At 39.8% G+C, this 23,679-nt stretch overlaps 2 protein-coding genes across 3 annotated transcripts; both read left to right on the top strand.

The window, feature by feature from the left end:
- Positions 1-3,464: 3,464 nt before the first annotated feature.
- Positions 3,465-14,728, top strand: LOC144633808 (anoctamin-4-like). 2 transcript variants are annotated; one of them, XM_078492680.1, is made up of 5 exons: positions 3,465-3,949; positions 9,184-10,715; positions 11,052-11,173; positions 12,022-12,442; positions 13,251-14,728. In XM_078492680.1, the coding sequence occupies exons 1-5, from the start codon at positions 3,653-3,655 to the stop codon at positions 13,519-13,521; spliced, it is 2,643 nt and encodes an 880-aa protein (XP_078348806.1). In that variant the 5' UTR covers positions 3,465-3,652; the 3' UTR covers positions 13,522-14,728. The 2 variants fall into 2 exon arrangements, with proteins under 2 accessions (XP_078348806.1, XP_078348805.1); XM_078492679.1 differs by lacking the exon at positions 3,465-3,949 and adding an exon at positions 7,348-7,739.
- A 2,554-nt stretch (positions 14,729-17,282) lies between these two features.
- Positions 17,283-22,318, top strand: LOC144632558 (anoctamin-3-like). The gene is made up of 5 exons (XM_078491230.1): positions 17,283-17,602; positions 18,357-19,909; positions 20,293-20,417; positions 20,922-21,342; positions 21,954-22,318. Exons 1-5 carry the CDS (start codon positions 17,294-17,296, stop codon positions 22,267-22,269), a joined length of 2,724 nt encoding a protein of 907 aa, XP_078347356.1. The 5' UTR covers positions 17,283-17,293; the 3' UTR covers positions 22,270-22,318.
- The last annotated feature ends 1,361 nt before the right edge of the window (positions 22,319-23,679 follow it).

Raw genomic sequence — 23,679 nt, 5'->3', positions numbered from 1 at the left:
GGCTATGAACACTAATTTCCTTCATGTTTCCTGAAACAATGATTACGATCTTTTCTACATGCCGCTTTTTTCTTAACTACAAAAATTCCCTTATTTTTAAATTTCGCCGCCTTAAATATGCCATTTCATTTTCATTCCTCGTTTGACTGTTTAAAAGTGTGAGATGTAAGATTGATGTGATTATTTAGGAACGTAAACCAAAGAGTGTTATTCATATTTTATTAAAGGTATATCTTAAGGAGAGTGATTTAAAAAGATAATAAAGTAACTATTACTTCTAAAGGAAAATTAAACGTTGGTTATATGAATCAAAACTGAGAACAAGGGGAGTCGGCAGTGTCTCAGATAATTTATCTTGGAGAAGTAATGACATGTTCTACTGGTTTTATTGAGCGGTTTTCACTTGAGTGTCGAAAGTAATTCGCGTTTGCTTTGGTTTTGCGTTCACTACGCTTAGTGATTGGTTTAAAAATTTCGCGTCACTTTCTCGGCCAATCAGGAGTAAAACCAAAACCAATTGTGACTCGCTCGCGCACGTTTTCCCGCGCTTCGTGCCAACTACATGTATTTGCTTCGAGTTTTGATTGGTTCACTGGATTGTCTGTGTCCTTTGTGATTGGCCAGAGTAATTACTTTGGTTTTGGTTTTACGACACTCAATTGAAAACTGCTCTAGCCGTGAATATTTACTCTCGTGTGTAATGAACGATTTGATAATTTCCATGAGTTTGACTTGATGATTTCCATGAGTTTGAGCTAGAGCTTCTTGTTCGATTTTTTGAGTTCGAGTTAGAATTTCGAGTTATGGTCCGAGTTTGAAGATTGACATAGCATTTTTGGTGCAATTTACAAGAAAATCACAATTCGTATTGTTACGCCCTTGGGACGAACCTGCACTTAAAAGTCTTAAAAAAGGTATTCAGCAGACAATTAACTTTTAAAACATACGTAGTGCACTCTTACCTGGAAATGAAAGCTAATCATTCTTAGACTAACCGGAGTCCTCAGCAGGCTTACCTGAGGGCTGCTTGTGGGAACTCGACACTCGAACTCATGAAATTGGGAATCCGGTATTGCTTTTTATGTTATCACATTTATATCGTGTGTACTTTAGAAAAAGAATTCACGCTTCGTTGACAGCTGAACTGAGCAGTACGTTCCGTTCAATTACAACAGCGATTGGCATCAAAATCGTATCATGAAGATTTTTTCAAAAATCGTATCATGAAGATTTTTTTCAAAGTCGTATCATGAAGATAGTTCAGACTGTTGCCTTGCAAGAGTAAGACACGAGTCCCCGGTTCAGTTAAGAACATCGTGGCTTCTTTAGTATGTTTATGCTATTGACCAATCGTAGTCATTCATCTGGGCGAAACGTGCTGCGTCTTTTGCCTGGGCTCGCCTCACTGAGTGTTTTTGAGCAGTAGCCTTTCTTGTCATCTCTTAGTTTGAATAAACTGTTGAACTCTACAAACGTGATGTCTAGTTATTTGCATTTCTCCTATCGACCAGCAAGTCCAAGCGAAATGCTATGTAATAACTAACCGCCCCGTAAGACTAATATAAAATGACCAATCGGCATATCCTATTCAGCACATTGTTCTATTTATCTGAGATCTCCCTGGAGGATGTATGACAAGATTGCCTTTCATCCGCACGCGGGGCTCTGCCTTCTGCGCGCCATCAGAGAACGTTCACGTCTTCAAACCGAAGCCGGATTTTATACTGCAGTTAGGTCGTAAATCTTATCAAAAACCCTCGAATATCAGCTCTATTGACACGCACTCTTAATATAAACTGAGTCGTAAGTTTATATGAAAGCCACAAGCTCACGTTGTCAATGCCGTTCGTCCATCCGTCAGTCCGTCCGTCCGTGCGTGTGTGCCTGCGTGAATGTGTGCGTTCGTTCGTTGTTTCGTTGTTTCGTTGGTTGGTTGGTTGGTTCGTTCCTCAAACCGTTCATTCATTCGTTCGTTCGTTCTCTGTTCGATTAAGCGTCGCTACTCGAATAAGCGCCGCACCTTTACCGAAAATAATTTAATAGCGCCGCTCTCGAATAAGCACCGCGGCGCTAATTTGGGTATTTATAAAGAGACTGTGAAACCGTGTTCATGTTACCTCATGCATTTTAACAGCAATACTTTCACAAAAGAATGAGAAACTATGTTCATGTTACCTCTTGCATTTCACTCGAAATAATTTTAATTAAATTGTGCATACCTAGTAAGCGCCTCACTTAATTCTTTCTCAATTCCCCTCAGTGTTTTACCGGTAGTTGAAATAAGCCCCACACCTTTAACAGTGAAATGAAATAAGCGCCGAGGCGTTTAATTGATTCGTACGCGATCGTTCGTTCGATCGTTTACTATTTTCCGAATTGAAAAAAATAGAGAATTGCCAGTTCTCTAGAAAAAAAGAAAAATATGTGTTTATAGTGGTCATGCACTTAGCTTCATATCTCAACGAGATAGCTAGTTTACAGGCATGCCACTGAAACAGAGGAAACAAATAATTTATAAATGAACATAACAAGGTTAAAAATCCCAACTGGCAGGAAGCAGACCAGTTGGCTATATACAAAGCGTGGTCGAGGATTTGAACTCGGGACAACCGAGAAACAAATCCAGCTAGTGGCAAGGGCAGGCCTCGAACCGGTGACCTCCGGATTACAACACCAGCGCCTTAAACCACTCGGCCACGCTTGCCTCCTCTAGATCTGTCAAAACCTGTTTCCTGTTTCAGTCTAAATCGTCTGACCTTTGTTGACTGTGTGTTGCTCTGTTCCCACTGGTACCAGTGACTGGTCAACACGCCTTTACCCCATCAGTTCACTAGACATCACTGATTGAAGTATTCCAAAAAAATCGTAACATTCAAGCTGTATACCCGCTGGTTTTGGCGCCAAGCTTTTTTGATATGGGCCTTGAAAACGGACAAGCTTCTTCAGGCGAGTAAAGATTAAAATACTGGTGTTAGCACAACTTCCTTCCCCGGTGAACGATCAATTGTACGTTTCGAAGGAAATTTCCAAACACAATAATGATGGTGCTTACTGACATCTTTCAGCACCAACCGAAATGAAATGATATTGAATTTACGCCGTGTGTTCAGATGAAATCCGCTCATGCAGGCCCAGGAAGTTTCTGTCGACAAAGGAAAAGAATTAAGATGAGGCGGTTATAAACTAAAACTGACCGGGTACTGGACACCATAGTGAAGGCAAAAGCCCGCGTTCAATTAAAAATACCTTGGCGATTCATATTTTGTTGAATTCCAACATGAATATTTATTAGGCGGAATGATCCAGAAAATAATACTAACAATGAATGAGGCATAAATATTTCAAGCGCGAAGTTTTTGGATGCAAAAACAAAGTACCACATAAAGCTGCAATTCTATTATCCTTTCACTTTGTTTGTTTGTCTGCTTCGTGTTTAATTCGCACTTGCTTTAGCAATAACAATATTCGTCCAACAGAACTAAAGTTTTGGACTTTGACTGTTCGTGGGCAACAAATATTTGCAAGCCAAATAAGCTAGTTGTATTTTTATGCAAATATCTTGAACTTCGTCAGTGTCACACCCTCGCTGCAGTCCTTGAGCGCATCGCTTCGCTCCAAATTACGGTAGAACTAAGCGGCGAAAGAGCGCAAAATGGCGCATCCCATTTCTTTTACGAAAACTCCGGACGGCGATGCGGACGTTCTTCTGGAGATGGTGGAGCCGTCATTCCACTCCAAAGAAGGCAAAGCGAAGGGATTGTACCTAGATGGAGGCGGCAACAAGAAGATTGACTATGTCCTGGTGTATGAACGATGCCAAGAGAAAGAGAATAAAGACGAAGATGACAAGGAGAAAGCAGAGAAACTCGAAGGCATGAGAAAGGCGTATGAAGCCAGTCTGGAAAGCGCCGGGTTAGTGATTGAACGTAAAGAGCATACATTACCGCAGGTAAGATAATCGCGTGTAGTTTATGTCAAAACATGAAAACTAGAAATGTCTTGAGCTTGGCTAGAAATTGAAAACTTTCCCAACTTAGACGTTTAACTGTTTTCCTTCGTTTCCAAATTTAACAGTAACTTTATTCGTAGGAATGTATTTCTATTAAACTATATAAAACGCAATGAAAGATAGATGGATTTCTGAAGTGAGTGGCAATTTAATGTTTATGAATTCCGGCGGTCATCTAAAGCGTGACTCTTCCATTCCTAGATCAGACCCCGAAAAAAATTTTATCAACTTCTTCGTGTTACTGAAACTTTTTCAAAGAAATGCAAATTCTCTACAATTCATTACAATATTCTTTAGGTATTGCACTAACAGAGAAAAAGCAAAAAATATTATTCTAAGTTTCTTCGTAGAGAGTGCGCGAATATTCTGAGCAAAGATAAATATTCTGCAATATTGATTACTCAATCGAGCGAGCAGGTCTTTTGAAGGCCATGAATTTTCCACGCCTTCGTATGAGCATTTCTGCATGGATCCCTGTATGGGTCGAAAGATAAAATAGAGTGATGTTATTGCGCAGATTAGCTATAGCGGAGCGAAACTTTCATTACAATGATGCCGTGTTTGCGAAGGAGTGAAATGTTAATAAAAGTAACCCAATTTACATTTGTGAGCAAATTATCGAATTTAATTTTACGAGCCAAATGTTGTGCTCTTCATCGCGTCTTACGAGTTATTAGAAACAGTTCACACAATATTTAATACAAACTGCTTCGCTTTACTTGAGAAGGTTTTTACTTCGAAGCGAAGAGACGCTCGTTTGTCTGAATATGGACACACATTCACTCCCACTGGGAATATAGTCCTATAAAGAATTAGTAATTACAGCAGGTTGTAAAAGAAATGCAAATGAGAGTCAGTTTCACAAAAAATTCTGTTGACATATATCGGTTGCAAGAGTTGACAACTGGAAAACTCGATACATAATAGATCGCGCTTTTAGTTCATCGTTATTTTTTTGGCTTGCTTATGGGTAATTTTTAATTTAGTTTAAAATAAAGAAAAACATAACTCGGGTAAAACTTTATCCCTAGAAATAAAATATGTCCATTCTTAACTAGTTTCATAAATTTTAATTTCCCTTTAGTGAGCATTCTTTGAAAATTTCAAAGAGACATTAGTTTATTGTTTATTTTTATGCTCTAAAAAATAGAAGGCAAAACATAAAAAATTAAAACATGGTTAGTTTGGTCGTTTGCATACCTAGTATGATCGTATTATGTTTGTCATGGCAGGCAAAAGCATTGCAATTTCGTCTTTTGAGTGTCATAGTAACAGTTTATCTTAATCTATTATAACTGGTGTCTAGCACATTGTTTACTTATTTACTATTTGTGTAAGAAAGGCTCTAATTCGGCGGAAAAAAGCTATTATCCTTTCCAAGTGTGAAAAGACTTCTTAGCAATTAAGAAAAATTAAAGCATAAGATCTTGAAGAAATAACACAAAAATTTACGAAGTATTAATACTGAACTCTTGAATATTTATAAAATATGTCATTCTCCATTTTTACATTTCTATCAAGAAGGAATACAACACACTTGTTTTGAACGTTTAATTATAACCATTTTCTTTTTCCAAATGGAATGCGTCAGCGTTTGAATTCCAAGTGGAATTACATGCAACATATTTCTGGAAACAGCTGGACGGAGGTTGTGTTTACATTACATGAACAATCAGTCACACTCGAGCTGTCTTATATGGGCTTCACAGCTCACATCCACAGGCAATACGGATGATACTTGTAATGACTGGTATGAACGTTGACAAAATTATCATCACGGAGACTGGCCGTCCAGCTGCTTTGTCTCCAAAACTTTTTTTGCGTAAGCTGTTCTCGAAAACGAAAGGGCTGTCCAATTCTTCCATTTGTAACACAGAAGTTGCGAGTCAGCTCTTTGCTCGAACTCGTGTAGGCGGCTTAACTCAGCAAAGTCACCCACCAGTAATTGGCTTGCCAGTTTACAGTGTCTCCAATTAGCACTGCAGTGCTAAATAGTAAAGTGATTTTCTTTACTATCCTTGCAGCAGCTTAGGGAATAATTTTTGGGGTATTCGCCCGGCGTTATAATTATATTTTCCTGAGATAAACTGGCAATTTTACTCAAACATTTCCTACTTAATTTCTTATAAAATTTTTATCACAAAGAAAAAGGGTTAATAATCAATTTCTTCTTGCTCGCAGTACCGATTTTAAATCGCAAACTTTCCTATATTCTTCCTGTGTCGCCGGAAGGAAATAGGTGACGTTTGCACGCAGGCTAACTCTATTAAAACAAAGTGATTAATATACAAATACTATAAAATGACTAAGGGCATATTTACTTGAAACACACGCGTATAGCCGTCGCATTTGCACGCTGGATTTTTTTACTAAACAACACACGGCATTTCCCTCCAGTAACATTAACACATATTCAACTTAAGTATTTCACTGAGTTCATTGATTGCCATGTTCTCTTGATTGAATGATTATTGCATGATGCTCAATGTTTTACACCATTGCGCTAATCCTTTTTGCTCGACGAATGTCACTGTTATGATTAAAAAACATCACTATTATGCTCCATTATGATTAATATACAAATACTATAAAATGACTAAGGGCATATTTACTTGAAACACACGCGTATAGCCGTCGCATTTGCACGCTGGATTTTTTTACTGCTTTCAAGTTAAAAATGGGAAAGTGGGACAGCTATACGCGTATGTTGCAAATAAATCCACCTCATGTAAACCACGGTAGACAAAAACCTCATTTCAGAATTAGGATTAACGTTTGTTGTATTGTAGCATTAGAGAGGCTCGGCATGTTTTACTTATTTGTAACAAGGTCTTAAAATGTTGTGTCTGAGGCGGAATGTGGGAATTCTGTGATTTTGGAAAAGTCCTTTTTTTCTTCAAACGTTCCAGTTTGATTTTTTTCTAGAACACAGAGTGGAAGAAACTTTTCACTTATTATCAATGCTCGATTCTTTTGCCTCACTATTAAAAAGATAGAAAAAAGTTATGCCAACATAAAGTGTACTTCCCTAGTAACAGCAGCTTACGAAAGAACCACCTTTGAAGTGAACAGTCAATCAATCTTCGTTTTTATGCTTGCATGTTCATTGAGTGTATTAAAAAAAAATAAGTTTAAATAACAAAAACAGAAAAGACAAGAGGTAGAAAAGAGCTAGAAAGTTCAGTGGTCAATATTTAACGCTCCACTGACAGAAATAACTGCTTGGTTAATTAAATCTGATCAATGATGCGGGTGACTTTTAAAGACCAAAACACCCGCCCTGGCTGTTTGTAAATACAGAATAAAAACCATTGAGCCGAAAACAAACTACAAGTTATGCAAATTCTCCACACCCACTCCGTAATTTGCCCAACTGGAAGGTCCAAGCGACGCTACTTGGTTAAGTTTTCTGAAATGCAGAGAAGGCAAAATGAGTAATGGTTATAGTGGTTACACCAGGTTGAGTCAAGATGAAGACGAACTAGAATCTCAGCTAGAATTAAGGGAGCATTCGACATTTACGACAAGATCAGAACCCAAAGGAATTTATTTTAGCAATGGCGCTGAACCAAAGAGACGCATCGACTATGTGTTGGCGTACGAAACAACAGAGGATGATGATTCGGAAAGCAGCAAGGAACGAAGGCTACAAAGTCTACGGCAAACGTTCGAAGACAGCTTGAGAAAAGAGAATCTTTTAATAGAATACGATGAAATCGTTCTGCCACAGGTACGAGTATAGCGCCTGACCATTTTTTCTTGAGACATTTAAAGACATTTTATTTGTAGTAAAATTTGTGCAGCTTATCAGATCCGATAGAGTGTTGTTCAGAAACACTGAGGCGGAATAATAGAAGTCCAGTCATTAGAAAATAACAATAAAATTTGTTAGCATCAACATCATTTAGAGCCGAAGCCGTTCAGGCTCAAATTCCAATGTCTTTATCGGCATTCAAGCATATAAATTCATAACAAAATCACTTAATCTATATCATACAATTGCTGCTTGTAGTGCTTGCTTCTTTCAAACTAAGTATTATAATTTACATGGTACGTTTGGTGTAAACGTCTCCTTTTCAGCTAACGTCAGCTTTCAAACTTTTAAATTACATGCTGCTAATTTTATTTACTCAAATGTTAAATTAAAGTTTAATATTTAGATTTAATGCTTGTATAAACATTATCACTCGATTATCACGACTTGGCATTGGTGTCATTACTGCCGTGGTGGATCGCAAAAACTACAGTAGACTAATATAAAACGGCTGACATTGGTTATTTATCTTTCGGAATGTCATGAATATCCCTGAATATTTGCTGTTAACTTATATAAAAGGACTTAGATAAGTTGTGACTCTTCGCTGAACCTATTACAGGCTTACTCTCATACTTTTAAATACTATTAGAAACATGCAGGATATAGAAATATGATGATTAGTTTTAATCTCTGTGATGAAGAACAAACTGCACAATTTGGATATAGTTTCCTTGTTGACAGCATAGATAAATTCGGTCTTTATAAATAAGTTTAACTGTTAACTTTAAGTACAAATTTGGATCATTTGTGTGCTAACATATAACGCATTTGGTCGTTTGGCAGTTGTCAGCAAGGATACATATCTCACTGTTTCTTTCATCTGGCCTGTTTGTAACTGAGCTCTTTTTTTCGCATGCCTGACAGTTAATTTTAAACTGTTCTGAGCTTACCTATGTGTATGCACCAAAATTAATGGTGTACTTTGTAGGCCTCTTATGACATAACTACATCTCCAGCCCAATTCTGAATTCAAATTTTTGCAGCATTTGAACGATTCTCGAGAAATTTCTTCATTGTTTGTCTGTTGCGATCGTGCTTTAGTGTAAATTTGCAGGGCTGTGGCTGTGCACTGGAAAACAACTTCTTGTCTAAGAATTCCTTTTCATGTTATTTTATTTTTTATTTTTTTCTTAATTTTAATTTGAATCCCGGAGTTGAACATCATTACACGGGCGAGGATAACAATCACAACAGTCATGTCTTGCATGGCCGTGGCATACAACATTCTCATAAAAAACACAAACTACATGTACATGTGTGGCATTCTTGCTAATATTAGTTCGTCTAAAGCCTTTCGTGGTTAAAGATAGTTTGCATTGTTTGCCTGCTTGTTTATTTGTTTGTTTTGTTCCCTCAGGATCCCAAAACTAAACGGCATTATGTCCTTCTTCATGCCCCTTGGGAAGTACTGGCCAAAAAAGCTGAAGCAATGCGGCTCAAAGTTCCATTCCAAGAAAACGACATCCAGTTCAAGTCTTGGATAGAGAAGCAGCTGGGAAGTGAGAGAATGCAGTCACTGAGGCAGAGAAATCCTCTTGTTGTACATGATACCACCATTGAAGACAAAGGCAACTTCTTTATGGCTAACTTCAAACAAGAGAAGCTTACCAAGTTTGTCAACCACCAAAACAAGGATACGCTTTTTGATACCGTTGACCGGGTCTACATTGTGCAGCAAATTTGTGCCAACGCTCGCTTTGCGGAGGGTTCTCATGGCGTTGGGCTAAAGAAGATGATCTATGAAGGTGCATACCAAGCAGGATATCCACTTCATGACGGTCCTGTTCATCTTGAACCTGGCGAAGAGCCCTCAAATGACCGACAACGGTTAAAGCGTGACTGGGCCCGATTTGGAAGGTTTGGAAAATTTCAGCCGTACGAAGCAATCAAGGATTACTTTGGCAGTGAGGTTGCCTTGTACTTTGCTTGGCTCGGATTTTACACGGCCTGGTTGGTACCTCTTGCCATTGTCGGTTTTGTTGTGTTTCTGTATGGAATTGGTTCTGCTGGCACTCACGCTCCAGTCAAAGATGTCTGCGACTCGGAAAATAAAGGTAAATGGTATATGTGCCCACTGTGTGATAGGCAGTGCAGCTACTGGGACCTGGCTTCGACCACTTGCATCTATGCCTACGTCACCCACTTCTTCGACAACGATTGGACAGTTGGTCTAGCACTGATAGCTTCCGTTTGGGCGACTTTGTACCTTGAGTTTTGGAAACGTCGTCAAGCCTCCCTGGCTCAGGAGTGGCACACAGATGATTTTGAAGAGGAAGAAGAACCCCTCCGTCCGGAGTTCTCAGCCACAGTGACAACCCTAAAGAAGAATGAAGTCACCGGAAAGATGGAGCCGTACGTTCCTAAAACCAAACTGTACACTCGTTACGGTGGAGTCTTCAGCATCATAATCTTCATGATCTTTCTGGTCATTGCCGCTGTGGTGGGCGTCGTCGTGTACCGAGCTGCAGTTTTTGCTTCCTTGAGCGGGAACAAAGACAAAACAGTTCAAACACGTGCTAGGATCATTACCTCAATAACAGCAGCTCTACTCAATCTCCTGGCCATCAATCTGCTGAAGTTTGCCTACAGCAAGTTAGCCGTCTGGCTGACGGACTGGGAAAACCCACCGACTCGCACGGACTACGAAGACAGCTTCACATGGAAAATGTACATGTTCCAGTTTGTCAACACGTACGCATCCATTTTTTACATTGCTTTCTTCAAGTCCGGGCTCGTTGTTGGAACCCCAAGCAGATACAAACGGATTGCTGGTGAGTTCCGATTGGATGGATGCAGCGAACAAGGATGCTTTTTAGAGCTTTGCGTTCAGCTCCTTATTATCATGGTGGGACAACAGATCATTGGAAATATCACAGAAGTTGCAATCCCGTAAGTACACTTGAGGGATATAAAAAAGAAGTTACTTACTAGTATCAAGCTAAAATTTGAAAGACATGTTTTGGACACAATTAACCATTATTTCGTAATACGAAAGAGTGTGCTAGATACATAAGTGAGAAAATGAGCGGTGAGCGAGAAAAAGTACCAAAGATTAACAACTAAAATGAGAAAGATAATTGCTATAGATACTAAAATCTTGTGTAACGTTCCTTAAATTACGGCTGCTCCCAGCCGACAAAAGTTTCGCCGCAACTTACATATAAAAATCACAGTTAATAAGAAAATTGTAACTCAAAGTAATTTTTTTGGAAATTTGCTTTCCAGGTTTGTCATGTATTGGTTTAAGAGCCGCAAGGAAGAAAAGGGAGACCGGCCACAGTACGAACGTGACTTTGATTTGAGTCCTCAGGGTGACCATAGCATGTTCTGGGAGTATCTTGAAGTTGGTAAGTAATAGCATTGCAGGGGCGTATCTAGCCTATAGCCCGTAGACCCGGGCCTACAAATTTCTCGCTTACTCTTATTTACAGTGGACAAATTCGGTGATGCACTTTAAAATAAAAAGAAAGCAATTTTAAAATATCTTAGCATAATACATCTTGCAACTCCCCTTTCCTGATGAGATCAGGCTCATCTACCGTGGGCCATCTCGGTAGTTCAGCTGAGGCAAACGCCCAGCGGTATGTGCTGTAAAGAAAAGTGTGTGATCTACGAACGAGAGAAATTGGGCAATTCCTTGTTATTCATGTATCAATTAGGAGCTGTCGAAATACACACGAATCACAAAAGTCGGAGGGAAAGTTTATAGTCTTGATCTCAAGACCCTCCTTGGTGGACCACCCCCTTCCCCCCAAAAAAATCCTTAGCGATCGACCAGGCTACAACTCTTCAAAAGCTGGCTACGCCCCTGCATTGTGTATGTCTATAAGAACGCAAAGTGGAAACGAAAGCTGACTGAATGACGCGTAGCGTCTAAACGAGGTTTGTATTCAGTCCAAGCCAGTTGTTTTTATACAACGTTGCAATATGCTACTTTTCACTAGGGTAGATGTCAAGGTTTCAGGGATATGCCAGTTATACTGTAAGAATCCTTAGAAGTTGTACCCTTTGTTATGTGTTATATGATCTCTTTCATGCTTAACTATTCAACTATCAACAACGAGAGCGATGGAAGGAATCGTAAATGGCAAGAGTAATCATCCAAAATCATTCCAAAATCAAGGACGGAATGTGTAACGTGCAGCGTTTGATGTTTCTTTCCCTTCCCATCTTAATCGTCTTCTTTGATTCACAGTTTTACAGTACGGATTTGTGACCATGTTCGTAGCTGCCTTTCCACTGGGACCCCTTTTCGCCCTTCTTAATTCCATTGTCGAAATTCGCGTAGACGCCATCAACTTTGTGGATCAGTTCCGGAGGCCAGACAGCGCGCGTGCAGAAGATATCGGAGCCTGGTTGCGAATTCTTCAGGGTGTGACAAAACTGTCAGTTCTGGTGAATGCCTTCGTGCTGGCGTTTACCTCAGAGTATATTCCAAAGCTTATCTACAGGATGAAGTACGCACCTGACCGCGACGAGCCTGGTGGTGGCACCCTTACTGGATACCTTAATAACAGTTTAGCTTTCATTGACGTTGCGTACATCTACCAACAAGAGCCCGGGACAGAGCCAGAAAATCCTCTCGAGAATGTAAACTACACCAGGCCATATTGCAGGTAATAAATGTCTTTCCAATGAATTTTCTTTAACGATTGTATCCAGGTCTCAAATCCTCGCGCTGAGGTCTTATAGGCAAGAAAAGTTAGTTGCAAAGTACTTTGAATGACACGCCAGTGTGTAAATGCAATGGTAATGGTGAACTATTCGAGCAATCTGACAAATTAATAACTGAAGTGCAGCCTGTAATTTACTTATATTCAGTACGGAAAAGCTTGGGAAACCTGCCTTTATTTCAACAACAGCACTGTAATAATTCTTCATGAATGCGGAAAAGTGGAGGTCCCCTTCGCCGAAAAATATTGCAAAATAGGTAAAAATGGCATGGATTTTTTCACATCACACAACCCTGTAAATACTGTAAAGGGTGACACGGTGAATTACAACATGCTGCCTATTTTACGAGGGAGGGAAAGAGGTGGGGGGCATGGGGGGGGGGGGGGGGGGAGGGAGGTTAACACGTATCACGTATTGTGGCATCAAGGCTTCAGTTCATGCTACGGAAACCGGAGAAAGGGATCTGGTACCCGCATCTTTAAATCGACATGATTCGGTGATGATGAAATTTCTTAGTCAAAGAGTACCTTTAAGTTTCTAATCTTAATTGCTGAAACTGACGTTCGGCGGGTTTGAAACATTTTCGGCTCTCTTGCACTATGTGGATAGTTTGACATAGCTAAAACCTTTCAATTCCTGCCTCCCTGGCCAACATCATAGCAGGCTTAATGCATTGTGTCATGAATCGACCTAGCAGTGATGTGTACTTGTCATTTTCTTTGTAACACAATCTTTTCCTCCATATTTTAGGTACCCTGGCTATTTTGACATGACACCACCCTATAAGCAGAACAAGCAATACTGGCACATCATTGCTGCACGCCTCGCTTTCGTCTTCGTTTTCCAGTTTTCTGTGTACCTCATCACCAGTTTCATCGCTTGGCTTGTCCCGGATGTTCCTAAGGATCTGGAGTTAAAGGCTAAGCGGGAGAAGCATTTGACTAATCTAGCTTTCAAGAAGAAACACGATGATTACACAAACAACGGAGAGTTTGTCGAACAAGGCAGCGAGATGCTGTAAAGGAGTTAAAAAACAATACAAAAGCGTTGCAAAAATGACTGTGTTATTACGCTTTACAATAGAGCAGTCGACATTTTTTCATGATGTGTAGTTTAGGATTTTAAAATAATATGCAATGCGTAAAATTCTCACCGCGATTGTGGTTGACAACTTCGTTGAATTGAAACTTGGGAAGAATAGAATCCATTATCGTCGGTCTAAAAGCGAACGTCGACAGGGAAAGCACTATTAGAGTGAAATAGCAACTAACAGTGAAGAAATCTAGAAAGTGCTATAGATCTAGTAACTTCAATTTTAGGTGTAGTTCTTTACCATTGTGTGATATTCGCTGTGGCCGTGTTAGTGTGCTATCGCAATGGAATTTCCTTTTGGAAATGGCCCTTATTTTTATACAAGCACTATCTGGCATTCACGTTCAAAAATGGGCATTAATTGAAATCTAAAAGGTTCGATTTAGAAGCATGCCTTGTGCATGTTTAAAATTTCAATTCGTAACTCTTACCATTTAGCAACCATACCGATTTCAAACTTTGCAAGTTGGCGTTTGATATCTGTCAGCATTCAGATCATTAATAGTTAGTTTTTTTGCTATATATTTTTTCTATTAATCACGAATCAAAAACTATCAAGAGTTAACAGTACTATAACTTTTCATTATATTTGGACTGGCAATGGCTTTTCACTCCCAGAGTGCCACATCAAGTCACATGTAGTATGGTTCCATGTTTTTGAATGAAATTTGTGAATGACCATTCAAATGAAAGCTACTGCCGGAGCAGTAATTTTTATGTGGTACTGTTTACTATACTGTATATGGTAGTTTTCAGGATTTACTGAACTACACAGATGTTGGATATAGAGAAGGTCGCCTCATGTAGTACTACACTTGGCTACTAGCATAGGTGGTGGTCGTGGATTACTGACACCTTCGCAACCAGCAATTAATATTTTGGAAACAGTTATTTGAGATGCTTTTTTTTTTTTTCAATTCCGAACTTGGCACTCCCGGGGGTGAGAGTCATTTAATTCTGTGGGAAATTGTAACAAGGTTTAAAGCAATACTTAGAAGCTACTGTAAATGAGACGTTGTTGACCTGTGCTCTGGGCACTGCAAAGTGGGCTTTGCTTGATAGTCGTCATAGTTAGTTTCAGTACGTACCATTTTGCATAGCGATAAACTTTTTTAATAAATCATTTAGTTATTATGCGTTGATGTGACTTTGTTCGGGGTACATTTTCCTCAATTTGATTTGTTGGGCAATTGTTTAATCACCGCGAATCAACATTTCATTGAGTAGACCTGTTTAATTGCCAAAAAAAAAAAAAAAAATCACGTTTCCAATGATCAGAGTTACCCCAGAGTAAAATAACTGCAGCCCGACTGGCTCAGTTTGCCGAATGTCTTTCAACCCAGTATTTTGTCAGCCGAGCCAACCTTCGACGGACTCGATTTGGCTCGCGAACGACAGTTTGAATTTAGCACGGATGATTTTGGCTCAAAATAGTTGTTTGAACAATTTTTGTGTTCTTATGCAGGTTCATAAAGTTTCGTGGTCTGCTTTTACTCTCCTGTGTGTGTTAATTTGAAAAGTCTCTATTTAACGGTGAACCCTTTTTGATTTGACGGGAAGAACATGTTATGAGATTACATGGAAAAATCTCAGACTGGTTATCTGGGATCCCGGTATCCCGATACCAAAACACCGGCTTTACTGCTGTGCTGGCTCGATTGTCATGAAACCGCTGGAAGAAATTTCGGCACGGTATTGAACAGACGAGGCTGGACCTCGGCATATGGATCGAGGCAACCTGACTCATGTTATCGGAAAAAGTCACTAAATTTCCGATAACAGAAACTGTTGTGGTGTGCCGCGAAGGTTCTTAAATAACCTTGACCCTATTTAAGGATAAAGGAAGCGAAAATGTATACCCTTTTCAAGGCTCAAAACCGAAAACTGACACCCTTTTCAAGGGGAAAAAGGCGTTCCGTGACGACCCAAGTAACGGCTATAAAGCCTATCCCACGACACATACCTATAGAGCCCATATATGGGAGTACCCCCCATGGGGTGTTGTGTCAGCGGGTAGGTGAAACACTTAGTTGATTGGCAACAAGTTGATAAAGCGGGTTAATTAACTTGTAGCGCTTTTGAAAAACTGGCTGACGTTTCGAGCGTTTGCTCTTCGTTCAAGAAAAATGTAATCGGGTCCTTAATTAGTATCCCGGGTTTTCATTGGCTTTTGAAACAATGTGCAACAGGTCACAACAATGCCACTCAGTAGAGGTAATATTTTTTAAGGAACCAATGAAAATAGTGGTTTCAAACAGGTGCTTACCGGCTCTTGTTAATACTATGTACTGGTAAACTGTAATTGATCGTATTCTCCGTTGCTGAGTTCCTTATGATTTATACTGTAGAAATAAGCGTTATAAGAAGTGCTTCACAACAAACTTATTTTAAATTTAAATCGACTATAAGGTTCTTGTTTCTGAGTTGGTTAACAGCACTTGAAGACCTCCACGTTATCGATTCAGTAGGAGCTCAATCGCTGCTAAGCCGAGACACGTGAGTGCAAGGTGTCTAAAATCATAAATCGGCGAAGACGGCAGCAAAAGAGACGTCAAAGAAAACGAAACAAAATGGCAACATTAAAAAAAATTACAGAGATTAACGACCTCATAGCGAAACACCGCAAGGTTACCGAATACTACTGAAACTTTTATAAAATGCTCAGAATTAGATTTGTATCTCTGACTGGGCTGAACTGGACATATGTCTGTCGCTCAACAATATTTGAAACGGCAATAAAATTTCACATGTGTTTCAAAGGAATGATCCCCAAATTTGTCATCTTACTAATTTTCATTACGCTCTAAATATGTCTGGCGCCCATTTCACCCCAGCTCTTTGTTTTTAAAATTATTGATACGATAACGTGACAGGATCCTGCAAAAGCCATTGTCAATTTCACACAAAACCAGCAAAATGCCGACTTCATACCATTCGACTTTAATATGTGATTATGTACCAGTTGGCCTCTTACATACTCCCAGTGCCCAGCGCACCTGTCACATGACTTGACACAAGCCCAACCCTACCACCCTCCGCGTTTGGTTCAACGGACATTGTAAAGAGGCGTTAGCTATTCCACATACATTCGCCACGATCTCTTTTGTCTTTCGATGCAAAGGAAATATCAATTCATAAAACTCAAAAAATTCTATATTTGCATTTAAAAAATCTGCATATTCATTTGTTTCGGTTTTGTATGTCCACTACAAATGATTTTTGCCGCTCAGAGGAAAAAACCTGGTAAGTTTCCAAAAAAGACAGGTAATAATTTAGGGAAGAGCAGAACGCTCAAACCTTGCCAATATTTTTCTATTCCTCCAAACACCTTAAATGCAGAAATCGTTTTGAGTCTGATTAAAGTAATAAAAAAACTATCGAAATTTAATTTTGGTTTGTTTCAAGTTTCTGTCCTTATCCGTCAAAGAACAACAATTTACTGTGAAAGCTTCTAGAAGATCACTGACAAATATTTACAGAAATTGCAAATGATTATTTCAACAGAGATAAATTATTAAGTCGGCGATGCGCCCGTTACGTTTGGCAACAAACATTGTAAATTACTTATACCTGCAAACCGTTTAATCAACATCAAGTTTCATTTCAGTCTACAAAAGTTTGAAACGCATCTTAATTTCACATATGTACATGTAGCTGGTCCTTTTCTTTGTAAGCCTCGTCCAACTGGATTCTAAAAGGCCATGAATAGCAGTGTGGAAAGAGGATCGTATTCAAGGCTAGACCAAATCGACCAAGTTCAGATCGAGTTGACTGAACAGCCAACAGCATCTTTCGGTAACGAACCAAACAGATCGCTCCAGAGTAGTAGTACACAGGAAAAGTACATAGATTACGTGTTAGTTCACGAGACCCTAAAGGATATGTGTGAGCTTGATGAAGAATCAATTCATGAAATAAGAAAGCGCAAGGCATGGAGACATACGTTTGAAAGTTGTCTTGAAAATAAGTTTGGGCTGGTCTTACAGCGCAAGACGGTGACCATTGAAGAGGTAAGCAGATTCTTTTTGTCATGTATTTGTAAGGAGAATCCACGCTTAAGAGAAAATGTTACTAATTAGTCCTACTCCATGTAAAGCAGGAAACAGGAGTAAGAGCATTATTTATTTTATCTCATCTCCCCTTACCATATCATTGTCAAAAAAACAGGTGATGAGAATTAAGAATTCATCAAATTCTCCGTGGGAAATATTGTCTTAATGAAAAAGAAAATTAAAAAGAAATGTATGACAAAAAGAACCGATGAGCTCTAGGTAGCCTGCGAGCAGGCACACCTTGGGTCACACGCGCGATTGGCGCAGAGCGATTCCGAGAGCGAAGCGATACGGTGGAGAGGGGACTGCTGGAGTGGCGCCAATTTGCAGCCACGGCTTCGCCGCTTAAGTCCGCTTACGAGCTTCGCCGCTCGCAGGCTAAGCTCTAGGCTGCTGTCTGAACTCGGCATCATGGAAAAGTCTTAAATTGCCAAACAAAGGGCTCCCTTCTCTTTAAGAAGGTTGCAGAAAGTTCTATCCACTCCACCCCGATAAATGAAGGCAAGCTACTAACACTAATGGTGCATTTGAGTATTTACTTGTTTTCTAATTTCACTTTGCTTCCCTTCGCTCCACTTCATTTCGTTTAATTTGTTAAGGGAGCATTATAAGGATATAAGGGTTGCGTCTTAAAACGTTTAGGCTAAGACTAGTGAGCAATTGTGTTTAAAAGATGTAGCGATAATTGTGGACTAACTTTTTGTCGTTGCAGGATCCAGGAAAAGAACGCCACTTTACACTGATTCACGCGCCTTGGAATGTGTTGGCAGAGAATGCAGAGCGAATAAAACTTAAGGTTCCTCTTCGAGTCAACGACGTGGTCTTCACAACTTGGCTGGAAGATACCATTGGTGCCACAAGAGTAGAAAAACTGAAAAGCAAAAATCCTTTAGAAGTACATAATTCCACTTTAGAAGAAAAGCCAAATTTCTTTATGGCTCCGTTTTTGCAAGATCGCATGGACGAGTTTGTGAACTATGAGGACAAGGAACACTTTTTCAGTGTTACGGATCGCCACTATATTGTTCAGAATTTGCTTAAAAACGCACGCTTTGCAAGGGGACCGAATGGAGTGGGGCTACAGAAGCTCCTCTTAGATCAAGTCTACATCGCTGGGTACTCACTTCATGATGGGCCAGACCCCAGAGAAGAAGGAGAAGCTCCTACGAATGATCGACAGAAATTGAAGGAAGAATGGGCACGATTTGGAAGAAGTTTCAAGTACCAACCCTACGATGCCATCAAAGATTACTTCGGTCATGAAGTGGGCCTGTACTTTGCATGGCTCGGATTTTACACTACCATGCTGGTTCCTCTTGCCATTGTTGGCTTTCTTGTGTTTATCTATGGAATTGCATCGGCAGGCTCCCACATTCCGGTCCGTGATCTTTGTAATGAAGAAAACAAAGGCCGTTGGTACATGTGCCCACTATGTGACAAACAGTGCAGCTACTGGAATCTGGCCCCAGACACTTGCATGTACGCTTACATCACGCATTTTTTTGACAACGACGGAACAGTGCTTCTTGCCTTTGTGGCGTCCATTTGGGCCACCTTGTTCCTTGAATTTTGGAAACGTCGTCAAGCGACACTTGCTCAGGAATGGCACACAACCGATTTCGAGGAAGATGAAGAACAACTTCGTCCTGAATACAAGAAAAGTTTGCCAGATGAACAACTGCAACTGCTCCTGTTTAAACGAAACCCAGAAACCGGCAAAATAGAACCCGCGGTATCAAAATTTAAGACGTACCGCAGATATGGCACTGTCGTTGGTGTTGTTATTTTCATGATTCTTCTGGTCCTCGGGGCAGCCATAGGCGTAGTGGTGTACCGTGCGGCAGTGTTTGCTGTCTTGAGCAGCAGTGGTGACAACGGGGTTCAAAAACGGGCTCGTATCATAACAACAGCATCTGCAGCGTTTCTAAATCTCATAGTGATAATGTTATTGACCAAAGTTTACATCAAGCTTGCAGTATGGTTGACTGACTGGGAAAACCCACCGACAGAGAGCGCTTATAAAGACAGCTTCACATGGAAAATGTCTTCTTTCCAGTTCGTAAACAACTATTCGGCCATATTTTATATCGCTTTCTTTAAATCGGATCTGATAGTCGGAACCCCAGGAAGGTACAGAAGAGTGTTGGGGAAGTATCGACTAGATGGCTGCAGTGAGCAGGGATGTTTTTTGGAACTTGCTGTTCAACTTTTGATTATCATGGTGGGAAAGCAAATTTTCTTCAACATATTTGAGATGGCAATGCCGTAAGTATTACTTCCATTCTTTCACAGGACATTAATATAAGTTGATTTAATTTTTTTGGGTTTTTGGTTGCAAAACACAGAAAATGTCACGTATGTAAAAAATTTTTTTACTGACAACCGCCACCTTTAGCCGTCTTATCCGATAACATCTTCAGCACCATTCCCTTACATATAACAAACCAGTTGCCTGGAGCTGTTATCCATTAAAATGAAACGAGCAATTTCAAGTACAGTCCTTTTCGCCTGGTAAAGCAAGAGAGTGAAAAGAAGACTGAATGAAAAACAGTTATCCTTTTTTTCTGACTCTTTTTCCACATTGGCTTAAATATACTCTTAGTATCAATTTAAGACGTTACATTTGCATTCCCTTTTATATCTTACAGATATCTGAGTTTGATAAAGAATCGCCGAAAGAAAAAGAATCTAGACGATTGCCCTCAATACGAAAAAGACTTCGATCTGACTGCATGTGAAAAGCATTATATGTTCTGGGAATACTTGGAAATAGGTAAGAGTTAAGGTTTATATTAAATCCGATTTCTGTTTGAAATGCAGTGTAGTTCTGTGTTGAAACTATGAATGGACACTCCTGCCACTAAAGAGGTGATGTTTGCTCACAATAACAGCTTAATAAACTTAACGTTTTACAGTGTTAAACGCAAATAACTAAATATAACGCTGCTCAATTCTCTCTCAAGCGCATTTATTAATTCGTTCGTTGGAACCTCCTCAATGGTTAGCGAGTTGGACTCCCGATCAAATGACCAGAGTTCGCGTCCTAGTGGGCAGTGGCAATGATCTAGGAACCTAAAAAAATGCTAAGAGCTAACCTGTGATGGACTAGCATCCCATCCTGGGGGGGTAGCAATGCTCGTAGTCGCTTAATGCTACAGAAACCGGAATAAGCTTTGGCAGTGTGGGACTGTACATGTTGACCCGACCACTAATGCAACCTTAGCTGTTTAAGTGCACGATTAGTTTTTTAACGCATTGATGTTTCTTACATTCGCAGTTTTGCAGTACGGCTTTGTGACCATGTTTGTTGCTGCCTTTCCCCTCGGCCCACTATTTGCGCTCATAAACACCATCATTGAGATCCGAATAGACGCTACCAAGTTCTTATGCTTCTTTCGTCGTCCGGACGTTGCCCGCGTGGAGGACATAGGGGCCTGGTACGATGTCCTCGAGGCAGTCACCAGGGCCTCAGTGTTGGCAAACGCGTTCATACTGGCGTTTACTTCAGAGTTCATCCCCAAACTCCTTTACGAGGTCATGTACGCTCCTGATCGCCATTCCTCTGGGGGTGCTACCTTAAAGGGGTATGTCAATTTTACCCTTTCGTCCATTGATTTGAAGACTCTCTACTCATGGGAGAATGGTACCCAGCCAGACAAGCCCATGGAAAACTTAAACTATACAAGAAACTATTGCAGGTAGAAAAACTTTTGCATTTTTATTCTTATTCCTGTATTTAGCTTTTTTTAAACATTTTTTACCATTGTAACTTTTGACATGCATTTTATCAACTGAAATAAAGAGACATTAAAGATTTAAATAATTTTGATGGCAACTAATTTACTTGATTATTTTATTCTCGTTTAGTTAGGCATATCTTCGACTGAGCGCCCATCCACTCACCCCTATCAGTAAAACCATGTATTTTTAAATATAAACAGGAGCCATAATCGTCCCCGATTATGGCTCCTGATATAAACCCATCCCACTCATTAAAAAAGCAGTCGAAGCTTATATGTTAATTAATATAATAAGCGAAGGTCAAATCACCGCAGATTCATGGCCAGACATTAAATAGGAGGAAAAAAAGAGATAGTTCAATTACAGACATTGATAAAACGTCACGGCCCAATTGTGCGGAAGTCGATTAATGCTAGTAAATAACGCTCGAGAATTATATATTTTAGGACTGTTTAAAAGTTATAACCAAGGTTTTATTGCTGTGGGGGGGGGAGGGAGAGGGGGGAAGGGAGTTGAGGGGGGATTAGATATTACGGTATGTATAAAATTGTTTCTCCTCACTGAATAGGTACCGTGGTTACCATGACAACACCTACCCATACGGCTACTCCAGGACGTACTGGCATCTCCTCACCGCTCGGCTCGCCTTTGTCTTCGTGTTTCAATTCATAGTCTACACTATCACCAGCTTTATAGCCTGGCTAGTGCCTGACAGACCGGATGAGCTCGAGTTCAAAGTGGAAAGAGAGAAACAAGTCATCAAGTCAGTCTTTCATGACGACGATGATGACTACGACTACAGTGACTTTGAAGAAGACGATGACGAAGATGATGATACAGTGGTATTTGAAGACGCCAAACAAGAGATTGATGCCGAAGAGTAACGCGATTTAGCCGTTTCTGTTAATTCAGTTCGTTCTACAATTACTTATACAGAGGCACCCAACAAGGAAATGTTACTATAAGTGTTGGAACACCGTCTTTACGTTATATGTGTCCCTTTTGTGCGTTTTAAAGCCTTATTTCTAATCGCTAAGAAAAGTGTATCTTTTCGGATACGCTTGCTGAACTTTCAAACTTCCAAAAAGTTAGGGAACAAAATATTTTTACCCGAATCTACGAGCCGTTTTGCCTTCTCGAAAATCGTAGCTGGCCTTTTTTCGTTCCCAAGACGACATTTCTCTCTCTCCGAAAACAGCAGACATTACTTTCCCCATGTCACGAAAGTTTGAGCTGTATAAATCTCCAGTTTTTTAATCCAAAAATCGTAGGCGATTATAGGTCTTCCGAACAAATATTCACCGAAACGATCTGTTAGATGCCCCTGCTTATATTATTAACAAAAACGCTTGCTTTAATTTCAGCTAAAAACTTTCACGATTTGTATTGATTGACCAATGATCAATGCTTGTTGCCGTTTAGAACTGCATCTTTCGGTCCTTAAGACCGCCGCATGGTTGAATGTTTTGTTCGTTTTATTTTACTTGTATTTAATTACGAGATTGAAAGGTACAAAATTAATGAATATATAACACTGCTAACAGGTATACTAAGATTTAAATGTCAATAAATGCATGTCAACGAAATTTTAAAACAAACAGAGTTTTTTTGTTTCTCATTTCACTTCGGGACACAATCGCATGCGAGGCGATAAGCGTCAAGTAGCGCCGGACAAGAGAACTAAACTTGTGGCGAGGGCTTTTTTTATCATTAACGTGATTAACGTGGCATTACACACAATTATTCGGCGAGTAGAATATTGGATAATAATTCTCAATAAAAATAAATGGAATTACCTGATTATACCTTGTATTTCATCCGATTTTGAAGGCGGTGTTCAAGGAGATTCACAACATTGCAAATTGCCAAACTTAGAAGAATACCATCTCTTGTTTCAATGTTTAGCCATTAATAAAATAATTTTTTACCAGATGTAAAGGGTTAAAATTTGAAACAGGAGATGCTTTCCTGGAGTCCAGTTTGTTAGTCGCCTAAACAAGATCAAATGGTCTCCGTGATGCTGTATATTCCTCCATAAATGAGGTTCCTGATGAAAAAAATGGCTGGTACAACGTAAAACAACTTCCTGATAGTGATATGCTTGTTCTGGCCGTTGGGCCGTGCTAGTTTAGCAATCGCTAGCTGGTCGGCAATTTGCAAAGGGCCAAACACCGCTTCAAAATCGAAAACACAGTGAACCAGTGAACAATTAACAACGAGGACCAACACTAACGCAGGTAGGCAAGGGTTAGTATAACAAAAGATTCCAGCCACATGAGGTCAAGGAAATTACT

Source organism: Oculina patagonica, chromosome 12 (assembly GCF_052425735.1).
Source record: "Oculina patagonica isolate OP01 chromosome 12, crgOcupat, whole genome shotgun sequence".
NCBI lineage: Eukaryota > Metazoa > Cnidaria > Anthozoa > Scleractinia > Oculinidae > Oculina > Oculina patagonica.
The sequence above is the reverse complement of the archived record's forward strand: the minus strand, read 5'-3'. Positions and strand labels throughout refer to the sequence as shown.

Bases quoted from the DNA above. Each gene is read 5' to 3' on its own strand.
- LOC144633808 (XM_078492679.1), top strand. From the start codon at position 7,440: ATGAGTAATGGTTATAGTGGTTACACCAGGTTGAGTCAAGATGAAGAC. The intron at 7,740-9,183 runs GTACGAGTATAG...TTGTTCCCTCAG, and splicing joins ATGAAATCGTTCTGCCACAG to GATCCCAAAACTAAACGGCA. The intron at 12,443-13,250 runs GTAATAAATGTC...TCCATATTTTAG, and splicing joins TACACCAGGCCATATTGCAG to GTACCCTGGCTATTTTGACA.
- LOC144632558 (XM_078491230.1), top strand. From the start codon at position 17,294: ATGAATAGCAGTGTGGAAAGAGGATCGTATTCAAGGCTAGACCAAATC. The intron at 19,910-20,292 runs GTAAGTATTACT...TATATCTTACAG, and splicing joins ATATTTGAGATGGCAATGCC to ATATCTGAGTTTGATAAAGA. The intron at 20,418-20,921 runs GTAAGAGTTAAG...TTACATTCGCAG, and splicing joins CTGGGAATACTTGGAAATAG to TTTTGCAGTACGGCTTTGTG.